This window comes from Euleptes europaea, chromosome 11, assembly GCF_029931775.1.
Source record: "Euleptes europaea isolate rEulEur1 chromosome 11, rEulEur1.hap1, whole genome shotgun sequence".
In the NCBI taxonomy this organism is placed as follows: Eukaryota; Metazoa; Chordata; class Lepidosauria; order Squamata; family Sphaerodactylidae; genus Euleptes; species Euleptes europaea.
The window spans coordinates 47623566-47642631 of NC_079322.1; the positions used below are offsets into that span (position 1 = coordinate 47623566).

General features: G+C 42.6%; 1 protein-coding gene across 1 annotated transcript; it reads right to left on the reverse strand.

The window, feature by feature from the left end:
• Window positions 1-742: 742 nt before the first annotated feature.
• LOC130484185 (von Willebrand factor D and EGF domain-containing protein-like) lies at window positions 743-15810 on the reverse strand. Its single transcript, XM_056857087.1, has 5 exons — window positions 15570-15810; window positions 8653-8748; window positions 6562-6666; window positions 5370-5465; window positions 743-866 (listed from the first exon to the last, which is right to left on the reverse strand). The coding sequence occupies exons 1-5, from the start codon at window positions 15808-15810 to the stop codon at window positions 757-759; spliced, it is 648 nt and encodes a 215-aa protein (XP_056713065.1). The 3' UTR covers window positions 743-756.
• Window positions 15811-19066: the final 3256 nt, after the last annotated feature.

Sequence of the window (19066 nt, forward strand, 5' to 3'; positions counted from 1 at the left end):
AACTTGTACGCTTATATCAACAGATACACCTTATGATGCAGATGCACCTGCCATATGGTGAACTCCCAGGATTCTCACTGCAGCCCCCAGAATCTCATGTGCAGTCCCAGTTGCTGCATATTCAAGCAGAGAATTCAAATATGCTCCTATTAGCATGTACAAATCATGATTAGGCAGATGATGAGAGGGAGGGCATCTTGGCCATCTTCTGGTCACTAGGGGTGTGGAGGGGGGAGGTAGTTGTGAATTTCCTGCATTGTGCAGGGGGTTGGACTTGATGGCTCTGGTGGTCCCTTCCAACTCTATGATTCTATGATCCAATGAGCTCCACGTAGGGAATCCTGCATCTATCTGACCAGAGATCTCTTGTTGGGACAATGTTCAGGAGCAAGCTTTTTTATTATATTTAGTATATAGGACAAGAAATTGTATTCAGGGAAATGATGAGAGAAAAACAACAGGTATTTGGGAGGGAAATGCTTTATTAAAATAAAATAATGTTAAATGTGCTAATATGAGACAATAGAAAACCATGTATCCAGATTCTCTTTCACGCATATATTTTGAAACATATTCAACTACCTTGATATTGTCTGAAGTATTTTTTAAATGGCCCTTTAATAATATTTAATAATATCCCTTTGGTATATAATCAGATTTTTAAAAACCATTAATCAATTATGATAAAGCAAAAATTCTCCTTTACCCAATCTTCATTTATTAAAATAATGGCATTCATCTTCCAAGAAGGCAGTTTTACTCCTTTATTCTCTTGGTACATTGTAGACCAGAGTATGGTGAACGACATCTGCACACATCTGGAGCAATACATTTGCCTCCATGGTGACAAGGCAGTCTACACAGTGCTGCAAAAAAAAAAAAAAAACCAGTTACACACCAGTCTTGTTTATGGCTACTTAGAGGCACCTGGTTGGCCACTGTGTGAACAGACTGCTGGACTGGATGGACCTTGGTCTGATCCAGCAGGGCCTTATGTTCACAGTACAGCTTCTATATTATTAAAACAATGTCATACAAGGTTAAATAATAATGATTCCCAAAATTTAGTATAAAAATAATATGATACCATGATATGCATGTGCCTTCAATGACTGAATTTTTGCAAGTTCCATACTTGCCAAAACAACTGTCATAATTTTAAAATAGTTAAAAATGGCCAAGGCTAGCACTATCTCATCATATCTTATAAACTAAGCAGGGTTGGCCCTGGTTAATACTTATAGAATCATAGAGCTGGAAGGGGCCATACAGGCCATATAGTCCTACTCCCTGCTCAATGTAGGATCAGCCTAAAGCATCCCTGACAAGTGTTCGTCCAACTGCTGCTTCAAGACTGCCAGTGAGCGGGAGCTCACTACCTCCCTAGGCAGGCGATTCCACTGCTGGACAACTCTTACTGTAAATTCCACCCCCACCCCCCCAATATTCAGCCAGTATGTTTCCGCCCATAATTTAAACCCATTATTGCAAGTCTTATTCTCTGCTGGCAAAAGGAACAGCTCCCTGCCTTCCTGTAAGTGACAGTCCTTAAAATACTTAAAGAGAACATCATGTCCCCCCTCAACCTCCCCTTCTAGATTGAGCATTCCCATGTCCCTCAGCCTTTCCTCGCAGGGCTTGGTCTCCAGGCCCCAGATCATCCTTGTCTCTCTCCTCTGCACCTGCTCCATTCTGTCCACATCCTTTTTGAAGTGAGGCTCCTAGAACTGCACACAGTACTCCAGGTGAGGCCTGACCAAATTGGGTAAGAGACTACCAAGTAAGTCCAGGGCTGCTATACAGGCAAAGGCAAACTACCTGTTTGACTCTTGCCTAGAAAACCCTCAGGTAGCCACAAGTCAGCTGCAGTTTGATGGCCCTTTCTGCCACCATTCTTTCAAAAACTCACACGCTTTGTGGTATGGAACGATTACGAACTGTTGTTAAAGAAAAGCTAAGGATGGACCCGCACGTCATTGAATATTATGCTATCATATAGCAATGATTTGCAACTGGATGTTCCTGTGTGGGTAGCTGCAAATGCATAACAGCACAATATCCAATCATGTGTAGATCCAACCTTAGGCATGTGTATTCCATGAGCAGAATTTGGTATTGAGCATGATGATCCACTTGTAGTAAGAGGCTTATGCCTGTCATGAGCACATCCCCAGCAGCCAGCATTCTCTGGTGTGTATTCAGTGCTCCTACACTCGCTAATAACAACAGATGTGGCTGTGAGTCATAATTTCCCATTAAAATATATCTGTGAATGTGAATCTCAAGATGAAGGAAGCAGCAAGTATATGCAACTGTAGCACCTCCAAAGCTGAATTCTTAAAAGCTTGTGCTTTTCTGTCTCTCCAACAGATTTTGAATGGTAGAGATTAGCCCCACGAACCCTGGCAGTTATCCTTATAAGCTCCATATACATACCCCTGAACTTTCCAGCAACTTCTATTTTTGTAGAAAAACAAGTCCTAAGCTATCTTGCTGAGAATGAGATTTGTGTGTATCCTTCCTACAAGTAATAGGTCTGCACTGCTTTATTTCTAGTCTGTCTGGCAGTATCAGTTCATCCAAATACATTTGACTGGCATTTCAAAATAGTCTGTTTCCAAAGGGAAGATAAGTCCTACTTCACAGGAGACTCAGCTCAAAGGCATTCTCTAGAAGGCAAGACGATGACTCATAGAAAGAGACCATTGATAGTTCTGATGTGTACATTTTGCCAGTACCAAAATAAAATTGTCTCAATAAAGTTTAGGCATATTTGGGAGCCAGAAAAAATGTGAATAATCTTTGTAAGCTTTAAATTTATAATATTTATAATCTTTAAACCCAGTGATGCTACCTGTAGTGAGCATCTTGAAATATTTCTTTCAAAAGTAGGTGTCATATTGATGAAAGAAAGAAAGAAAGAAAGAAAGAAAGAAAGAAAGAAAGAAAGAAAGAAAGAAAGAAAGAAAGAAAGCGGGCTGGCTGGCTGGCTGGCTGGCTGGCTGGCTGGCTGGCTGGCTGCCAGGTGAATTCAGATGATGTTCTGCCTGAGAAAGAGTCCATTGCAACTCAGAAATTTCCTGTCATATCATCAGTGTTGTCAGTGCAGTAAAGGGTACCATATGAGCCATCTGGGAGGTAAAAAGAGGCATCCTGTTCCCTCTGCCCACTCGCAGAATGTACAACTACAAAAGCAGTAACTGCTCTGGGCCAAAGATCATATCACCCAGGAGGAGATTCTTGATCAGCGGTAGGAAGGCCCTCCTCCATTCACTTGGGAGGCAGAGAGACAGGAAGATGACCACTTCCTCCACTCTGTGAGCCACAAACGTGGCCAACACAGTTTCAGAAGGGTATACACTGGAATTCTCAACTGGAACTCCAAGGTTTATAACACCACCCAAGTCAAGGGATGTAAAATTCACAGCAAATGTAGGGAAACCTTGGAAGAACCTGCCAATATTCAGCAGTTCCTGGATGTAAAGGCAATAGTCCGATACCCCTTTCTAGAATGCTCAAAAGATATCCTCAAATTTCTTTACTATTCCAAAGCAGAATGGCAACACCAGAAATATCCTGGACTTCAAGTGATTAAACCACTTCCTCAGGGGGGAAAAGCTGCACACGGAAACATCACATTCTATAGCAAAAATAACAGGCAGAAGGTACTTCCTGCCCTACACTGTCCGCAATGAGGCTTACCTGTTTGGCACTGCCTAGTCTCTGTGAGGCAGTCATACACAATCCTGAGGTTAATTCACAGTGGGTAGCCGTGTTAGTCTGTTTGCAGTAGTCAAAAAGGGCAAGAGTCCAGTAGCACCTTAAAGACTAACAAAAATATTTTCTGGTAGGGTATGAGCTTTCGTGAGCCACAGCTCACTTCTTCAGATACAGCTAGAATGTGAATCCATCGGTCTTTAAGTAGAGGAACAGTATGTAAATGTGAATAGCAGGCTTGATTGGATTAGATGTGATATGCAGAAGAGTCTGTGATGTCCAGGGGAGAGATGGGTGTGGAGAAATCAGCATTGGTAATGGGCCATGAATGCAAGGTCTTTATTCAGCCCAGGTAAATGCGTTGACTTTAGTTTGAATATCAACTGTAATTCAGCAGTTTCTCTTTCCAATCTCCCTTTAAAAGAGAAAGAGAAACTGCTGAATTACAGTTGATATTCAAACTAAAGTCAATGCATTTACCTGGGCTGAATAAAGACCTTGCATTCATGGCCCATTACCAATGCTGATTTCTCCACACCCATCTCTCCCCTGGACATCACAGACTCTTCTGCATATCACACCTAATCCAATCAAGCCTGCTATTCACATTTACATACTGTTCCTCTACTTAAAGACAGATGGATTCACATTCTAGCTGTATCTGAAGAAGTGAGCTATGGCTCACGAAAGCTCATACCCTACCAGAAAATATTTTTGTTAGTTTTTAAGGTGCTACTGGACTCTTGCCCTTTTTAATCCTGAGGTTAGTGATGCTTTCGAGGAGGCAGTTAACATCCAGATCATACAATGGAAATGCCCAGGGCAGCATCTTGGGCAACCATTCACACATGTACCACTGTAAGTGGCCTATTTAGCCTTGCCCACGGCAACATGTGGACAAAGGGTTTCTGCCCAATGCTATCCAACTAAACACAACAATGAAGACTGCCCCACCTACACCCGCCACAAGGGTTACTGCTCTTGGGCATCCCTGCCAGCTCTTGAGAAAGCAAAATTCAAGTTACCATAAATTTTTGTGCTAGGATACGGCAGCAGGATGTTCTTCCCATCCTTAGTCATAATAATACTGTCTTTAATATTCTTGGTAGTCTGAGTCCTGGGGATAACCTGCTCTTTTTTCATCTGCCAGGTATTCTACCTTTGTTCTACTGTTACTTTCATTCTTGAACACGAAAACACATGAAGCTGCCTTATACTGAATCAGACCCTTGGTCCATCAAAGTCAGTATTGTCTACTCAGACTAGCAGCAGCTCTCCAGGGTGTCAGGCAGAGGCTTTTCATATCACCTACTACCTGGTCCTTACTGGAGATGCTGGGGATTGAACCTGGGACCTTCTGCATGCCAAGCAGATGTTCTGCCACTGAGCCACAGCCCCTCCCCAAGTTCATAATTCTTCCCACCTCATACTTAATATCTATAACACAGTGGAAAGTTCATAATTAATGTAATAGCGCCTTATCTGAATAAATACCTTTGTATTTATATATACTTAGGAAATTAGAGGGGGAAAGTAGTTACATTATCTACAGAGACTTTCTTTTGTATCTTGGGCAGGTGTGGATAATCATCTTAGTTCTAGTTATGTCAATCAAAAGACTCCCGAGTTCTTACAAAAGAAATGCATCTTACCTAAATGGCATGCCCCACCAACCCAGCCGGCAGCACAGCTGCAGATTCCAGGAGCCACACAAGAGCCTTCATTCCGACATCCTTGAGGGCAAATTGCTGAGGGCAGAAAAGCAGAATGATAAAACAAAGTCGTCTTTCAGGCTATATATATATTATAGTGGCGCTGAAGAGCATGAGAAAACTTTAAATGAAAAATTAATTTTTCCCACTGGCATCACTGAAGCTGGATCTATGCAGGGCATAAAACAACCAGATTGAGAGCTGCAGTTTTAGGTGTCAAATTCCGTTTCAGATGCAGTTACTCTAACTGCCATTGACAGAGGTGGTTCTGTAAAGATTATGGGCTCCCTTTCACCTTACAAAACATAATGTATGAATTAACAATATGAATCATTAACCCATCAGCCCATAAAATACATGTAGGAAAACAAATAATTCTGTTTGCTTTCTGCTAAGTTCACTGCCCTATTTTATCCACTGACTTCAATTGTTGTTGTTGTTTTTAAGGGAAGTATGTAAATTTTTATAAATTTTTATAAATTATGAAGTTCAAAGGTCTGTTGGTGAGTCAGATGTGTGTAGCAGTAACATGAAAAGGGCATTTTTTGCATATAAGACACAGGTGTGATACCCAAAAATGTTTAACTGCAGCAGAATGGCTGCACACACTCAGACATGCATCTGTTCTTGAAGATTCCCTCATTAATCAATCGCAAGAAGCCACGTTGTCTCTGAAAGCGACAACGACTTGGGGGAGAGCCAAAGACACAGCACACGATATATTACTCTGTACCAAAATTTGTGGAGAGCTGGTCTGAAGAAGTGCTTACCCCCAAAACACATACTGTTTCCTAGAATCAGATGAAGTCCCTTGTTTTCAGGCTTCAAAGAACCATAGAGCAATCCTCGGCAGAGTTATACCTTTGTAAACCCATTAAAGCCAATGGGCTCAGAGGGGTGTAACTCTGTTTAGTTTAGCAATACTGGGTAAAAATAGTGGAGAGAATTCTGGATTGAAAAGGAAGCCTGGGTGCAAATCCCTGCTCAACCATAAAACTTGATGAGTGACTCTGAGCCAATCATAGGACTCTTGTCCCAATGAAGTAGGAAGAACTCCATGTATTCCACACTGAACTCTTTGGAGGAAGAGTAGTATGCAAATGAAATAGACGGCTAGCTGAACGGCACTTGCCTTCTTGGCATCTTGAACCTGTCCATCCTGAAGCACAAATGCACTTTACCATCCCGTTGACAGAGATGCACTCCCCACCATTCTGACATCCTCCTTCACAGCTTACTGGAAAGCAACAACACAGATGAAGTGTGCTAGGAGTAGCAATCTAGCCAGGATGGTTTTTAAAATATGTAATTTAATGCTTGAGGTATAACATCAATGGAGTGACAGAAAAAGAAAGAAAGAAAAGATTATAACCACTGATACATTAGTTTAGTATAAACATCAAGGAAAATAATCACCAATCTTTAGTACGAAACATGATGTTGTTAGGTTAAAGGATGACAAAAATGTTTACAGTAATTAAATAGCATCCAAACTGTAGTAAATCTTCATTGAATTAATCATTATTGGTACAAAACCCATCACTTACATAAAAACAAAGTTAATTTAACATGACATAGATAGTACACTTCTGATTAAACAACAATGAAAAGTTACTCCAACATCCTTGCTATTATAAGGCTGGTGCAAAGAAAAAAGCAATACCTAAGAAATAAGTACCATTGGTTCTACAACACAGATCCTATTTCAATTTTTATTGAATGGCCCCTACTGTCTATTGTACTGATTCACTCTGTGTAGTCCACCTTGAGTCCAAGTGAGAAAGGCGGACTAGGAAAGAAGGAAAGAAAGAAAGAAAAGAAAAGAAAGAAAAGAAAGATATTACAAGCAAATACCACACATCCATACACAGTTAAATACCAGCCTTACAATAACCCTGATCAATGAAAATCCAGAAATCTCAGTATACCTTCAAGATCAGGGAGTACAGAGTATAAAGTATTACCATATTGTCCTGGAATTGGTCATTCCACAAGATTATAGAGAGACCATTACTGAATAAAGGGATTTTCAACAATGCAACCTTCTTTTGCATTCCTTAATCACAGTAGCTCAAATCCTGAAGACCCCTCCTGAACTGGCCAGAACACTTTTCCCAATAAAGGGCAATAGCCATCCCTGCTGCTCTCAAAAAGGTCACTACTATCTCTATACCCATCTCTTTCTCTTCTTCTTCTAGTTAATTTTGTTGTGAGTTTGGTGGACATTTATATCCCTTGATCTGTTCAATATTGTTCAGAGCATTGTTGTGATTTTTGTTGTTATGAATCATTTGGGAACAGTGTAAAAGGGTAAAAATTGGCAAGCTAGATGCAGATGATAATAGGCACTCTGGGCAACCTGCTTTTCCAACAGCAAGGTCAGGCCTGTGAGCACCCCAAGCTCTTCACTTGTTCTGCGAATGCCAGTTCTGCTCCATCCACTACAAACGGATCCAGTCCTTCTACATTATCAGCCTTCCCAGCCAGCGTTTCCTCTGTCTTATCTGGATTTAGTTTCAATTTGTTTTGCCTTAGCCTCCTGACCACTGCTTCCGAGCCAGGACAGTTGCATCCAGGCTTGGATAATGAAATAGAGAGGAAGGTGTCATCTGCATATTGATGACACCCAACCCCAAAGCTCCAGATTATCTCATTCAGCAGCCTCATATAAAGCTTGAGGAGAACAGGTGAAAGAACAGAATTCTCTGGCACTCCACAGGACAAATCCCACCCTGTTGATTCTGTTCTTCTGTGTCTGCTCTGACAGAAAAGACCAAAACCATAGAAGAGCTGCTCCCCTAACATCAACTCCATATTTCAACCAATTAATAAGAATGGATTAGTCAACTATATCAATACATGCAGTTCACTACCACACAGTCCACCATTTATCTCACAACTCCCCCTTTGTCGATGTGCTTCATAACACTGGAAATGGCTCGTACAATCAGAGTTGAAAGAGACCCAGAGAGGCCATATTCAAGCTGCTGCATAAAGTAAGACTGTCCTTCCTTACACAAACCCATGCCAGCCTCCACCCACACACTGCCAGTTAGACAACACAATGCAAACTACACTGTCCTTTAAGTACAGCGAAGCTACCGAGACAGCAAATAGCTCCAGTGAAGCAAGCGCTACATTGGCATGCAAAGACCTGTCACATTTAGGTTTTCCTTACATTATTTTTTTCACTTGATTTGCCAACAGCTGACTATAAACTCACCTTTATGACAGTACCTTCCTCCGTAGCCAGGTTGACACCTGCATTTTCCAGGTCTGAGACACTTCCCACCATTTTTACATTTTGGATAACAAGTTGCTATGAACCAAACAAGTCACAAAGAAAATAGGATCAGAAACGTGTGTGTTGGGGGAGAAATAGACAAATCCTTTCATTTGAAAAAGGCTACCAGTGAATGTACAAGGAAATAGATGGCGGTGACAATTTGTAAGATTCATGGTTTACATTCAATAAAGACGAATATAATCTAATTTGGTTGCACAATGGCTTTTTAACACATAAATACAATACTGTCATGTTGTAATAGACAAGCTTCTCATTTGATAAATATTGCCACAGTGGGTTGTATGAATTAGCTATGACTTTCAAATTAATAAATGAAAGACACTTTCCAGAGCAGTCTTAAGCATGGTTATAAGTCAAAGGCCTTAGAAGGGTGTAAATCTGCTTAAGATGGCACGGTTAAAATCCAATGTTTGGGGAGACTGATGAGTCAAACGTGATTTTTCAGGGATGATGTTTGGTCCTTCAGTTACCAATTGAGAAGCAAAAGAGTTGTGTAGGAAAAGCAGCGGCTACAGGAATGGGATTTACCCTGGTTTCAGTCTTTGATTAAAAGACATAATTTTAACCTTGATTAACCTTGGTGCAAACATAATACAACAACATAGTTAATGCTCACAAGAAAAGGGAGGCGAGTTTACACAGGAGAAAGGAGTCTGCAAATCTGTGGGCTGGTTCTGATCCTTTAACCATGGTTAACCAATTAGCAGTTTCACGTTTACTAAACCATAAAAGGTCAAAAATGACAGACATAAAAATGTGGAACTAGGGAAAGAGGTATAGGAAATGTAAAAAAGAAACAGTGGTGTTTTCATTATCCCCAAGTTGCAGCATTCTGTAACAAGCCATAACAAATGAAATGCTGCAATATCTTACATTCTGTAAGACATATCCAATATCACCACCAATCTACAGAAACATTCTGTACATATCTTTTGTGTGCACCTCTATAACCAGCCTATATATGGTTTCCTAATTGCTCAGTTATAAAGAACGTTTTTAGCAGTTACACACCCGTCTGGCTTTTGATTTATGGTTGGAAGCCATATGGAACCACACAACACAACTGGAAATTCTTCCACAATTAAGACTGAATACATCGTCATATGGCACAATTTTCTCAATTTTTTCTCCTTTCACCAGTCCCTCCTAGACCCAGCCTTCTCAGTTTTTTTCACAAATGGTCCTACAGCGAATGTTTCCTTAGTGTTCACCCACGTGGCTTACAGTGAAAATTTGCTGAGAAGACATTATTCTTCATGGATTCTAAGGGATTCTTTGTGACTGATGTCTAAACAATGTGCACACATGGCACATATAAATAGCTGGAAATTGCACATCTTGGAGTACAGCTGTTCTGATTATATCATGCTAACAAATTATCTGGCAAGTTTAGTTGGTTCTTGGCTCATAAATCATTCATAAGCCAATCCTGGTTTCTATGTATTTGCTATCTGCAAACAATTTTCAATAGGACATTTGCTGGTTTCCTCTGGACTTTCATTACTGGGATTCAGGCGATCCCCGGGAATTTATTGGCAGTCTTCTCTATAACATGCAGTGATTGTTCTGTTCTCAGAATGAACAAATGAAATGTCTGAAATGGAAAAGGGGAAAAACACACAAAGATGAGCAGCGTGCAAGAAATAATGAATGGCAAACACTAATAGCTTATCACACAGAGAATAAACATTCCTCAAAAAACTCCTATGTGAACCAGACGTATTTGCATCAGTGCTCACAAATGACAAATGGGGAGAAATAAGTGGAAAAGCCATGAAAACTTCAGATTACAAATGTACTGTAATAAATGTTAAGCAGTCTACTACTAGGATTCATCCTCCCCCCTTCTAGCTCTTTTTTAAAGTCTTTTTAAAATTAAAAGTTGAAAACCACTTACTTGCCAAGATTGTCCTGTAAGTGTTACTAACGTCACTTTTGTTCAAATGCTCAACATTGCAATTTATTTTCTCTAAAACTGATATCTGAATAGATTTATTTTCTTGCCTTCATTATGCTATATTGACTTTTAAATCTCTGCTAAATCTCATGCAAACATTTAGTCTCATATTTTTCTTATTCCTGTTATACCTCATTCATTTAAGATTGTTCCATTTCAGCTATGTTTTTAACTGTTAAAAACTCTAAGCCATTCTAAACTATTACGAAGCGCACAACTTGAATGTTTTTACATGGCAAACAAATTATTCCATATACATTTACTGTTGTTGTAATTCAAAAGAACCAGCAACCTTTCCACAATATTATTCAGTCCTCTCTGAGGGCATCACTTTGTCTTTTTAGACTTTTGAATAAACATACTTGTTGTTTATATCATAACATCAACTGTATATACCAACCACAGTATATAAAAAAATCATTTTACATAGGTAGTTGTCCATTGCCGGTGCCTTAATTTAAATGGAGCGTTTCTGTTTCTCTTTATATTCCTATCTCTTTTTGTGAAAGATTTTTAGGTGTTTCTGAGCGCTTATGAATTTCTCCCATGTATCTCAAAAGTTGCTGAAAGATGCTGACACCCACAATCTAGGTTTCCAGGGGTTTGCTAGCCTGCAATCTCTAGTAAATGTTTAAAAAAGAACTCTGAACAAACATACTTTACAAGTTTTTTCTAAAGGCCATCAGAGAAGACATTATTCTCACCTCCTCTGGTAAACGATTCCAGAGGGCTGGAACAAGAAACATAGGGCTTTGTTCATTTTGAGAGTTTTCTGTATATTTGAGTACTCTTCCCTCCCACTTCATCTTCAGGGATCATCCTCTGTCCAACTGCAGTTCTATTCTTTTTCGTTCCCAGGGTGCCTGCGTGCTAACTACTCACTCTGCTGTTACAGAGGGTGATCTAAATATCCAATTAACGATTCCAAACTCAATTATGTAAATCTCGTGGTAATTATTCTAAATAACATTCCAACATGGACTCAGACATGCCTAACTGGTATTTCCCCCACCCCCTTGGCTGCATCAGCATCAGCATCTCAATGCAATAGGCACACAACAAGTTAATCAAAAGAAAAGAGAACATTAAACATTGTACTACCCTATTTCATAATGGTCCAAACTCCGTCAACAGATTCGGAACACGCAGCCCTCTCCATCTGCTTTAAGAACATAAAAACATAAAAAGAGCCCTGCTGGATCAGACCAGTGGCCCATCTAGTCCAGCATTCTGTCTCACACATGGCCAACCAATGCCTCTGGAGGTCCAACAGGGCATAGATGCCAAGGCCTTTCCCAGATGGTGCCTCCTGGCACAAGGATTCAGAGGCTGACTGCCTCTGAAGGTGGAGGTTTTCAGTCACCATGGCTAGTAGCCACTGATGGGATTAGACCATGGATATGTCTAATCCCCCTTTAAAGCTGTCTATGCCTGTGGCCATCATCACATCCTCTGGCATCGAATTTTAATCACTCGCTGTGTAGAGAAGTATTTCCTTTTCTCAGTCCTGAATGCTTCTTTCCCTGTGCTTTGCCAGGTTCTCTACTCTCAATGCCTCACTATCCCTCACTGTGGCTGCAACAGAATGCTTTCCTGGGAGTAAGACCCATTAAGTAAAATGGAACTTACTTCTCAGGAGGCCTGTCTAAGATTGCTCCCTATGGCCTTCATCTGCTAGCTGGCCGTCGCTCACTTCACCTGTGCCTCTGTCTCAGTTCTTGTCTTCTCAGTCACATTCTCCCCTACTGCTGCCACATTCTCCCCTACTGCTGCTGCTTGCCGACAGCCTTTCCAGGATTCAGCTCCCACAACTTGCCACCAAAAACCTTATTCCTTCATCTCTTCTTTCTGTTATTTATTTACTTCTTTTATACCCTGCCTTGCTCCCCAATGGGAACCCAAAACAGAGTCATATGATGTTACAATAGTTATGAAAAGCAAATAATGTTCCCTTCGGCTTGCTGCAGCAAAACATCTTGCAAAGTGCTCTCTTGGGGGGGGGGTCCATCTAGTTTTTAACAGCTTATATCCTTTGGTTTCTATTTCTGCTTTTCTATCTTCAATCCCTTGCATTTCATGCGGACTCTCTTTGTTCCTCTGGCATCCTCTGACAGCATAAACACAAGATTTGTCATGCAAATGAAGTGTCCCTCTTCATTCTTTCTGCTATGAAACACTTTACCTTGATATACAGACCCCCCACACACACAAACGTCTTCCCATTTTTCAATAGAACCAGGAAGCCAATCCTAAATTCAGGATTGTTGACTGCTCACTTGCCCCTCAGTTCCTTGCATTTCCATAATAGGCGGCTCTGAAAGGGGGGAAATCAGAATGACCAAGCCACTCCTGAAAAATGAGCTGCCCCACTTCATCTCCCCCATTGCAGCAGCCTATCCTACCCCACAGGGTTGTTGTGAGGATACGATGGAGGAGAGAATGACGTAAGCTGCTTAGGGTCACATGAACACATGAAGCTGCCTTATACTGAATCAGACCCTTGGTCCATCAAAGTCAGTATTGTCTACTCAGACCGGCAGCAGCTCTCCAGGGTCTCGGGCAGAGGTCTTTCACATCATCTACTTGCTGCTGAAGTGAAAGGAGGGATATAAATGGAATAAATAAATAATGCCCCTAACCATCCAAACATATCAGACAGAGTTCCTAGTCAGAAACTCTGACAGGACATCAGTTCCTTTGAAAAGAACAGAGAAAAAATAGGCCTGATATTTCATCCCCACCCAAGTGTTTTTCCCAGTGCCTCCGCTATAACAGCAGAATATTACTATACACTGTTGGCAAAAGGCAAACAAATGGATTATACCTCTCACCCTTACTCCATCCCCCAGCAAGGACTCAAAAGCATTCCTGAATATACGGCAATCCCACACAGCCTTGCATGAAAGCATAAAAACAAAACAGGGAATCCTGTGGCAGCTCAAAGACTAACCAACGTTATTCCAGCATACATTTCCCTGAGTTCACTTCATCAGCTGTATGAGATATCCATCCTCTGGGCCACTACATTTCTGCATCTGATGGCGTGAGCTCTGACTCATGACATTTTATTACTGGAATATACTGTGTTAGTCCTTCAAGTGGCTGTTTTATTTTGCTGCTACAGACTAACAGGGCTACCCATCTAGAAATCGGTTGGTCTCTTGAGTAAGCAAGGTAGGAGATGGGGGCATTCGGGGAGGGGCCGTGGCTCAGTGGTAGAGCCTCTGCTTGGTATGCAGAAGGTCCCACCTTCAATCCCCGGCATCTCCAGTTAAACGGATTAGACCCTGGAGAGCTGCTGCTGGCCTGAGTGGGCAATACTGACTTTAGGGTTGCCAGGTCCCTCTTCGCTACCGATGGGAGATTTTTTGGGCAGAGCCTAAGGAGGGCGGGGTTTGGGGAGGGGAGGGACTTTAATGCCATAGAGTCCAATTGCCAAAGCAGCCATTTTCTCCAGGGGAACTGATCTCTATCGGCTGGAGATTAGTTGTAATAGCAGGAGATCTCCAGCTACTACCACGGCGGAGGTTGGCAACCTTAACTGACTTTGCTGGACCAAGGGTCTGATTCAGCAGAAGGCAGCTTCATGTGTTCATAAAGGCTGCAATAATAAATGTACCTGCAATGTACCTGCAAGCCAATTCCGTTTACTCGGAAACCAGCCCCACTTTCCAACTGTCCCGGATCAGTGTGCGCAGCCCTTGCAGCTGCTCTGGGAAACTCTCCCACTTGCTTCCAGGAGAAGACGAGCTGATGAGTTTGCTGATTTCTCCCCCCCCCCCACCTTCCCCCTTCTCAGAGCCCTCGTCGTGGCCACATCCCCCTGGTGAGCCTGAGGAGACGCGCGGGGCAAAGAAGAAGAAGAAGGAGTTGGTTTTTATATGTCGACTTTCTTTAAGGGCACATTCACACAGCCCAAATAATGCACTTTCAATCCACTATGAAGGTGGATTTTACTGTGGCCGTTTGTGCACGGGAGGTTTTGCCTGGGATTTGCCGCTCTCTAGAGGCACACTTCTTCCGTCCAAATTCTCAGAACTCAACAATAAGCCCCCATGCAGAGTTTTGAGAATTCAGAAGGGGAAAATGTGCATCTGTTTGTGTTAAGTGTCGTCAAGTCGCTTCCAACTCATGGCGACCCTATGAATGAAAGTCAAATGTCCTGTCTTTGACAGCCTTGCTCAGATCTTGCAAATTGAAGGCTTCCTTTATTGAGTCCATCCATCTCTTGTTGGGTCTTCCTCTTTTCCTGCTGCCCTCAACTTTTCCTAGCATGACTGTCTTTTCCAGTGCCGTGACCAAAATACGACAGCCTCAGTTGAGTCATTTTAGCTTCTAGGGTCAGTCCAGGCTTGATTTGATCTAGAACCCACTGATTTGTTCTTTTGGCAGTCCACGGAATCCGTAACACTCTCCTCCAACACCACATTTCAAAGGAAACTACTTTCTTCCTATCCGCTTTCTTCACTGTCCAGCTTTCCCACCCATACATAGTGATAGGGAATACGATGGCATGAATTAATCTAGTCTTGGTGGCCGGCGACACATCCTCACGCTTCAAAATCTTTTCTAGCTCCTTCATGGCTGCCCTTCCCAGTTTCAACCCCAGGCAAAACCTCCCGCGCACAAACGGCCTGTGCGGACTGCCAAAACCCACCCGCGAACGATCGTGAAGGTGCGGCGGAAAAAGTGGCTTGGAAGAGCACCCTTTGGGCCGCGCGAAAGCGCCCTGACGCTTCAGGGAGGCTCCCGCCGGCTCACGAGCGCCTCCCTTCTCCCCCTTCCCCGCAGCGGACCCCCTGACTGCAGATGGCCTGAGCGGCAGAAGGCGATGCCGCGAGCGGCCGGTGGCGGCGCTGGCGCGCAGGTTACCCACCGTGCTGGCAGAGCTCGCCCTCGTAGCCCCGGGCGCAGAAGCAGGTGGCGTTCCGGACGCACAGGCCCCCGTGCTGGCACGGCGGGCTGCAGGCGGCGCGCGGGTCGAAGGCGAACGGGACGGCCACGCCGCGCGCCGCTTTGGAAGGCGGCGCGCGCCCCGGGGCTGCCCAGAGCAGCAGCAGCAGCAGCTGCAGCAGCAGCGGTCCGGGCGCGCGGCGCTGGGCAGGGCGTCCCTCCATGGCCCCTGGGCGCGCGGCCACGGCGCTCCTCTCCCTGCCTGCGGCCGCAGCGGCCGCTCTCCTGCAGCGCTCTGGCATGGGCTCCCGCTCGGCCGCTCCCTCTTGCACTCCCACTCGCCTTCTCTCTCCCTCCCTCCCTCCTTTCCCATAGCTCCTTTTCTGTCCCCCTTTCTTGCGTTTAACTCTTTTTTTACCCCCCTTATTGCTGAAAACTTTTTTTTTGGTATTTTTTTAATAGAAAACGAAATAAACAAATACAACAATTACAAAAAAATAAAAAGAAAATACAAGAGTATCAGTTATGATTATACAGTTATAAAATATTGTCGAAGGCTTTCACGGTCAGAGTTCATTGGTTCTTGTAGGTTATCCGGGCTGTGTAACCGTGGTCTTGGAATTTTCTTTCCTGACGTTTCGCCAGCAACTGTGGCAGGCATCTTCAGAGTAGTAACACTGAAGGACAGTGTCTCTTCAGTGTTACTACTCTGAAGATGCCTGCCACAGTTGCTGGCGAAACGTCAGGAAAGAAAATTCCAAGACCACGGTTACACAGCCCGGATAACCTACAAGAACCAATACAGTTATAAAATTCAACAAAGCAAAAATACCCTGTTGACCCTCCTCCCACCTTAAAAAGTGACCCATCATCACCTGACTTCCGCAGAAGTGTCTAAACAGTTTTGAAAATTGTTAATAGTAATAAAAAAATGTATTTTTTATTTTTTTTAATATAAAAAAATAAACAAATACAATAATAACAAAAAAGAAAAAGAAAATACAAGAGTATCAATTATTATACAGTTATAAAATTCAACAAAGCAAAAATACCCTGTTGACCCTCCACCCGCCTTAAAAAGTGACCCCTCACCTGACTTCCACAAGAGTGTCTAAACAGCTTTGGAAATTGTTAATAGTCATACTAGAAAAGTAAGTTAACTTGTTTCTATAACTCACTAACTAATTGGCTGAAAACTTTTCCAAAAGTTAGTTTCCTGATGGTGGGTTCCTGCAGCTGGAAAGCCTGCCGCAGTGTGTTCTATAGTCTGAAGTGAATCCCAGGGGGTTACGTCATTATGTATTCCCAGTGATGTATTAAGAGTTTGAAAATGGGGGTTACAGCACTTTGACTTCCCAGCGATGTATTAAGAGTTTGAAAATGTAAAAAAAAAACATCGCTTTAAAAGGGTTTTTGGATGCCACAGCTAAAAAAATGGTTGGAAGGCGTCTTCACAGCTAAAGGGGCCACACAAAGTGCGAACAGTATTTTTTATAACAAACTCTTAATACATCGCTGGGAATACATAGAAAGTGCGAACAGTAGTTTTTATAACATTTTCAAACTCTTAATGCATCGCTGGGAATACAAGTGCTGTAACCCCCATTGCTTTAAAAGGGTTTTTGGATGCCACAGCTAAAAAATGGTTGGAAGGTGTCTTCACAGCTAAAGGGGCCAAACAAAGTGCAAACAGTGTTTTTTTATAACAGTTTCAAACTTAATACATCACTGGGAATACCTAGTGCGGTAACAGCCCCAGGCAGTTGGAAAGGAGGGTTTAAGGAGTGGTTGCTGTGCTGGCGTGTAGCATTTTGGAGGGTGTTGGACTGTGAGACAGGGCAGACCTGGGTTCAAATATGCAAGGCCATGAAGCTCGCTGGGTTGATCTGGGTCCCATCACTCTCATGCCATAACCTACCTCAGAGGGTTGTGAGGATAAAACAGGAGGAGGAAGTAATATGCCCCACTTGGAACTCCTTGGAGGAAAGGTGGGATAAAAATGCAATTGTTTTCTTGTGTAGACATTCTTTTGTTTGGTTTTCCTTATGGGTAGTGTTAAGTCCGCGTGGGGAGGACACACGAGGTCAGAGACAGAGTTCTAAGGCAACCGCTTTATTAGGTGAACAGGAACAGAACTAACTACAGTGACCAGACCCCTGCTTATATGCCCCCCTGGCCGCCTGCGGCCACTCCCCCCCCAGTCCGTGATTGGGGGGGGGGAACCCCCAGTAGCCAATGGGAACATACAGTTCAGGAGCCTTGGAGAACACGAAGCTGCCCAGGGTTTTCCCTGATGCAATTACAAGGATTATTGTCCCCTTGATTCAATCACCCACACACATGCATACATAACAGGTAGGCGCCAACATTTCTACAGGCACAAGGACTTCCACCCATACAGTGTGGTTTTCCAGTCCGCCCGTCCCCATCAGTGGTTAGAGTGCCAGGCCAGGATCTGGGAGACCCAAGTCTGAATCCCCACTCTGACATGGGGGGCCAGTCACACACACCCAGCCTAATTTACCTCACAGGGTTAGTGTGAGGATAAAATGGAGAGGAGATTGGTGTAAGCCACTCAGAATCCCCATGGAAGGAGAAATGAAGTAAGTAAATGAATAAAACGGCAGGAAGATTGCACTCTGTGGGTAGAAGTCCTTATAACCCATGAAAATGTTAGTGAGGATCCAAGCTGATGTAAACATGTTATAAATAAAGCACAAGCATCATTTCTATGGGCCTAGTACAAACTTGTAACGTGCTACCCACATGCATACACAATCCCATCCAGTACCTATCATATAATAATTTCTGGGTACTGCATCAGCATTTTATGAGGTGAACTATTTAGATAAAAGTAGCCTTGTAGAACGAGTATGCTGTTAATTGCCCCTTTCTAAGAACTATTGATTAACCATTAATACAATTTCTTCATAGAATATCTGGCATACCAAAATGTGTTTCTGGGGTAGCGCTTAGGGTAGAGCTAAATCAGAAATCTCTAGAAGCTTTAGCATTGCAAAGATGACTATTGTTATACCAAAAGATTATTATGGCTAATGAGGGGCTCCTAAGCTTTATTAGAAAGGACTTGTCAGTGTTTTTCTGGAAAAAGGCCATCGTAAATAGGATACAGTTGTTGGGCTTTAACCAAAATAATGCTTATGAAATAAAAATAAAAGAACTGTTGTACATGTATGGACTTCTCAAGCTACAAGAGTTTGATGTCATGAAATTCTTTTCTATTTCGAGTTCTTGCATTGCATGGAGAGTCCCCCCACATAGTTCACCAGATGAATCCCTCATACTGTTTATATGGTACTTTTCAGGGTAAGGAATGTGCTATAACAAAGCTGTTTCATGTGCCAGAGGTAACAAGCAGATCTGCAGTGCCTCCACATTTACCAGTCATTAAGAGATACGGTAATCCATATCTCTTAATATGGTTATCTTACATGGTTATCTTACATAAAATCATAATGT

Coding starts and splice junctions, on each gene's coding strand:
- LOC130484185 (XM_056857087.1), bottom strand. CDS start 15,810: ATGGAGGGACGCCCTGCCCAGCGCCGCGCGCCCGGACCGCTGCTGCTG. Junction 5,466..6,561: donor AGGTTCAAGATGCCAAGAAG/GCAAGTGCCGTT, acceptor TTCTGCCCTCAG/CAATTTGCCCTCAAGGATGT. Junction 867..5,369: donor TGGTGGGGCATGCCATTTAG/GTAAGATGCATT, acceptor TTTTTTTTGCAG/CACTGTGTAGACTGCCTTGT.